The following is a 5,000-nucleotide window of genomic DNA, read 5'->3' on the forward strand; positions in this document are numbered from 1 at the left end:
CATTCCTTTATATCAGCGATTTCTTTTTCTCTCCCTGTTTCACCAGTGTCTAACTGATTATGACTATTTTCGTCTTTATCATTTCCACGTTCAATTTGTGGCACCTCTTTATTTACTATCTTTTGCGGGATTTCAGTGATACATCTTTTCGCAAAGGCTTTTCTTTCCCAATGGCTCCTTCCCACCTCGGTCTCTTCGGGCACGCCCAGGACCAGGCTTTGTGTGGACCCTTACACCCCGGGCATTTCACAATAGGCTTGTCTGCATCGTCCATTGCCAGCTTATCCACGCACACTTTGGACTCGTGTCGACCACCGCAAACCCACACGTCACCCGCCCTTGAAGTGACCCCGCTGCCGACACCTGGCACAGATTCTGGGGGACTCGATGAACCTTACCACTGGACAAGGTGGTATTATGGGAGCAAACCTTTCTTTCTCGCTATATAACACCTTTCCAACACGCGATTATCTGCCACTGTGTCCGCTCACCTGTCATCCTCCTCTTCGCCCACTCCACGAGCACAACAGGCGGATAGTCCTTGATTAGAATCTTGGTGTGTCTCTCCACTCTCCGGCCTCTGCAGCCTTATTCTGTTCCACTCTGTCGTCAGTTTGGTTGCGATGTCTTGGCATGTCGTAGTAAAGTACGGTACACGATTTCCAATGTGTGGAATTCATGTTGAACAGATTGCAACAGGAACAACGAAGGGAAGGGCAAGAAAACACACGAATATGCATATTCGTGTGTTTTCTTGCCCTTCCCTTCGTTGTTCCTGTTGCACGATTTCCAATGTGAAGTCTCAGATTGTTAGGCTTAATTCACCTTGAAGACAAAGTGCCTATTCTACCATTTCTTCATATGATTGTTTAATGCCGGAAGGAAAAAAAGCTTGGTTATTTCTTCATATTTTTTAATGCCAGAAAAAAAAAAAAAAACTAAAAGCGTTTTAAGCAGGGAAAGTTCTTGCCTGAAATCTCAAGCGTTTTTCTTGCTAACTCAAGCATTTCGCTTGCTTTCTCAAGCGACTTCCGTAGATGGCTTGACTTGCGCTTGCTACGTCAAGCGGTGTACCGTCACCATGGCAACGGCGTCGGTCGCGTACCGTACTGGTCACGATCCTTCGAATGCGGGCGTTGGCCAGGAACTCCGCTTAATATCTTATCAGATAAATAATTTTTTTCACGGTATCTGATTCTGTTTCTTAAAATCACATTCAAAGAAATTGAAATTACCTGAAAACGAATTGAGATTATGAGAATAAAGAGTGTTTTACTTATAAATAACAAATTATTATAAGACGAACAATTTACCTCTTATTGTTAAACTCTTCGTCTCTCTAAATCGAGAATATATCTGCTATTCTATGAAATAAAGAATATTTCAAGGGAAAACAGTCTGAGAAATTCTAGAAGCAGTCTTCTGTTGATATTGTATTCGATGATTTATATTTAACCGCATAAAATCGGATATATGACAATGCGCTTTATTAAGATGTTTGGGTAGATTTACTCTGCCATCTTGATGCGGCGCTAGTTTGTCAGCTGTTTTGAATTGCGCGCTCAAACTGTTACCAACCGCCAGTGAAATAAACACCCTCGACTTGTGCATAAGTTATCTCTTTCCGAGATTGTTGGTGGGAATATTGCTTTTAACACCCAAGTATGTATATTTCGCGTGTTATTTTGATATTTCTATGCTCATCAAGGGCTGTTATGATTTGTACTTTATAAAAAGACATTTCCACATGTCTGGCATCACTGAAGAGGGCCTGCCTGCCTTAGAAAGCGTTTTAAGCAGGGAACGGTACAGCGCTTGACAAGAATTCTTGCCAAGCGCTCCCCTGCTTAAAACGCTTTTAATTATGTTCTTGGCTGGCTTTGACTTTGATGAAGGCCTACCTACACAGACCTAGACTCCGCCTATATTGTCGGCTTCGTCGCCAGTTTGTTTACCTTTTCTGGAAAAATTTCCGGGCATATCTTTATCCTCTTCACTCTCAGAAAAGGCCCTTCCTTTGCCGTACATGGAGTGATCTACAAGATGTGTATTGTTTGCCTTGTTTCGGACTTTCAAAGTAAAAGCTAAGGCCGGACGACGTCCAATCACGACAGTGACTCGGATGGTACTGAGAGAGAGAGAGAGAGAGAGAGAGAGAGAGAGAGAGAGAGAGAGAGAGAGAGAGAGAGAGAGAGAGAAAGAGAGAGAGAGAGAGAGACAGAGAAGAGAGAAGAGAGAAAGAGAGAGAGAGAGAGAGAGAGAGAGAGAGAGAGAGAGAGAGAGAGAGAAGAGAGAGAGAGAGAGAGAGAGAGAGAGAGAGAGAGAGAAGAAGAAGAGAGAAGAGAAAGAGAGAGAAGAGAAAGAGAGAGAAGAGAGAGAGAGAGAGAGAGAGAGAGAGAGAGAGAGAGAGAGAGAGAGAGAGAGAGAGAGAGAGAGAGAGAGAGAGAGAGAGAGAGAGAAGAGAGAGAGAGAGAGAGAGAGAGAGAGAGAGAGAGAGAGAGAGAGAGAGAGAGAGAGAGAGAGAGAGAGAGATAGAGAGAGAAGAGAGAGAGGGGGAGGGAGGGCGAGAGAGAGGAGAGAGAAGAGAGAGAAGGGGAGGAGGAGAGAGAGAGAGAGAGAGAGGGAGAGAGAGAGGGGGAGGGAGGAGAGAGAGAGAGAGAGAGAGGAGAGAGAGAGAAGGGGAGGGAGAGAGAGAGAAGAGAGAGAGGGGGGGAGGGAAAGAGAGAGAGAGAGAGAGAGAGAGAGAGAGAGAGAGAGAGAGAAGAGAGAGAGGGGGAGGGAGAGAGAGGGAAGAGAAAGAGAGAGGAGGGAGACAGACAGACAGAGAAAAAGGGAGAGAGAAAGAGGGAGATAGATAGATAGAGAGGGATGGAGAGGGGGTGTAAGGTGGCACACAGATGAAAAAGGCCAAGTCCCTACCACGCTGGCCCAGTGCGGGTTGGTAAGCGTCCTTACAGTCGCCTTTTACGGCATAGCGACATATGTTGTGAGTATTCTTTTTATGTCCTCCTATCCTCAGGGGATCCCTCTATAGCATACCACGTGGTGTGTGCGCGAGGGTACCCGCCGTGCGAACCCACGCCACGCTTGAGAATGCATGGTTCGCGCGTTGGTCCGCCTGCACGTAAACATAACCCAAGCCAACCTGGGTCGCGACCCAGGCCTATAAGAAGTGCACTCTCATTCACTGAGACCATGTCCCTGTCTCGCCAGGGCGGGCTGGCCGCTCACTCGCCCAGTTCCCACCGAGACGGAAGCTAACCTGCTGACCGGACCGCTCACCCTCCCGCGGCTGCGCCCTTGCTAGGGCTTGAGGCCGCGGGTATCACCAGCGCCTACGTCTCGTATCGTGTTCCATTTAACTTGTGTGTCAACTCTTGAGAAAAAAAGAGTGCATCCATACACGCGTATCACTTCTGCCTACGAGTATCCATCTTAATTACCACTCTCCCTCACCCTCCTTTCCCTCTCGTTGTTACCACTCTCCTTTACTCTCATCCCTATGATGCAAACTACAATTGGGGAAGGCCAACAACGGATTTTAGAGACGCAGGTCCCTTATGACTTTGGCAACGGCACTGGAGACTTGGTCCTTGTACTTCAGGAGAGCCGAGACCTCCACCGTCGAACCGGGCTTCCTGCAGGCTTCTCCGCAGGTCTTGGCGAAGAGGCCGAGGTAGGCCACGTCCCTCGGGCACTGGAAGGACTCTCTCCGGCACTTTCCTGCCGAATATGCAATGCGGTTAAAATTCTGTTAAAGCAAGCTTAACTTAACAAGGACATCAATTCCATTTTCATTTCACGCTGCCGAAGCATTCATCATTGCCAATACAGCCGTATTGGCAATTAATATATCCATAAAGCTGGAAAAGGGCATATTGTTTTGGAACAGTTAAAATGTGATTAATTTTACTGATATATATATATATATATATATATATATATATATATATATATATATATATATATATATATATATATATATATATATATATATATATATATATATATATATATATATGAATGAATGAATGAATGAATGAATGAATATATATATATATATATATATATATATATATATATATATATATATATATATATATATATATATATATATATACGTGCACACACACACACACACAATAAGCAAAATTAAAGTTGAATATATATATATATATATATATATATATATATATATATATATATATATAATTCCTCATTCTCCTAGTTCGTGTTTTTCTAGTGGAATTTAGAATTCAGGATGATTTCAATGGAAGCTCAAGTACCTATCATTCTCTAGAGATATAATTGGAGCTGTCATCTGGTTACCTGTGGTAGCTATTTGAAGGTGACATTACATATCATGCACTGTAGAGTTCACATCGAAGAATGGTTATATATGTACTGTGAATAATGGTTTGATATACACATATTACATAACACTATATGAATGAGTATATATATCTATAAATACATATATTATATAATATATATATGCATATATACATATATACTCGTATATACATATACATATGAATATATAAACATATGCAGGAGCACATATTTATATACACATATACATACATACATACATACACACACACACACACACACACACACACACACACACACACACACACACACACACATATATATATATATATATATATATATATATATATATATACATATATATGTACACACGCATGCACATGCACAAGGGAAAAGGGAATAAAATTATTTCCGGGTTAAAATTCTAGAAAAGTAAAAATAAGACATCGTCATAATTATCAACTTTCCTATACGCAAGTTTTTGTTCAACTGTTCATTGATGCTGGTGAGTTGGAGCAGTCACTCGTTATCCAAATACACACACATACGGTGCATATGTAGGTGCCCTTATGAATATTATCACGTAATAAGCAAAACGACCTTCACATCCTACATATTTTTTTTCCCCAGGGATCTAAAACAACCATCAAAATGCCTCTAAAACAGAA

The 5,000-nt window shown here is 42.1% G+C and overlaps 2 protein-coding genes across 2 annotated transcripts in view; one reads left to right on the top strand and one right to left on the bottom strand.

Moving 5' to 3' along the window:
• LOC113813562 (uncharacterized) overlaps positions 1 to 5,000 on the top strand; it is a 185,974-nt gene that overhangs the window by 112,583 nt on the left and 68,391 nt on the right. The gene's annotated exons all lie outside the window — the stretch shown is intronic.
• The window catches only part of LOC113819801 (uncharacterized), a 13,460-nt gene continuing 11,236 nt past the window's right edge, over positions 2,777 to 5,000 (bottom strand). The window contains exon 10 of the mRNA XM_027372000.2: positions 2,777 to 3,723. Coding sequence (XP_027227801.2) covers positions 3,542 to 3,723 — 182 coding nt within the window. The 3' untranslated portion in view covers positions 2,777 to 3,541. The remainder of the gene's footprint in view (positions 3,724 to 5,000) is intronic.

The sequence above is a fragment of the Penaeus vannamei genome, chromosome 35 (assembly GCF_042767895.1).
Source record: "Penaeus vannamei isolate JL-2024 chromosome 35, ASM4276789v1, whole genome shotgun sequence".
Taxonomy (NCBI): domain Eukaryota; kingdom Metazoa; phylum Arthropoda; class Malacostraca; order Decapoda; family Penaeidae; genus Penaeus; species Penaeus vannamei.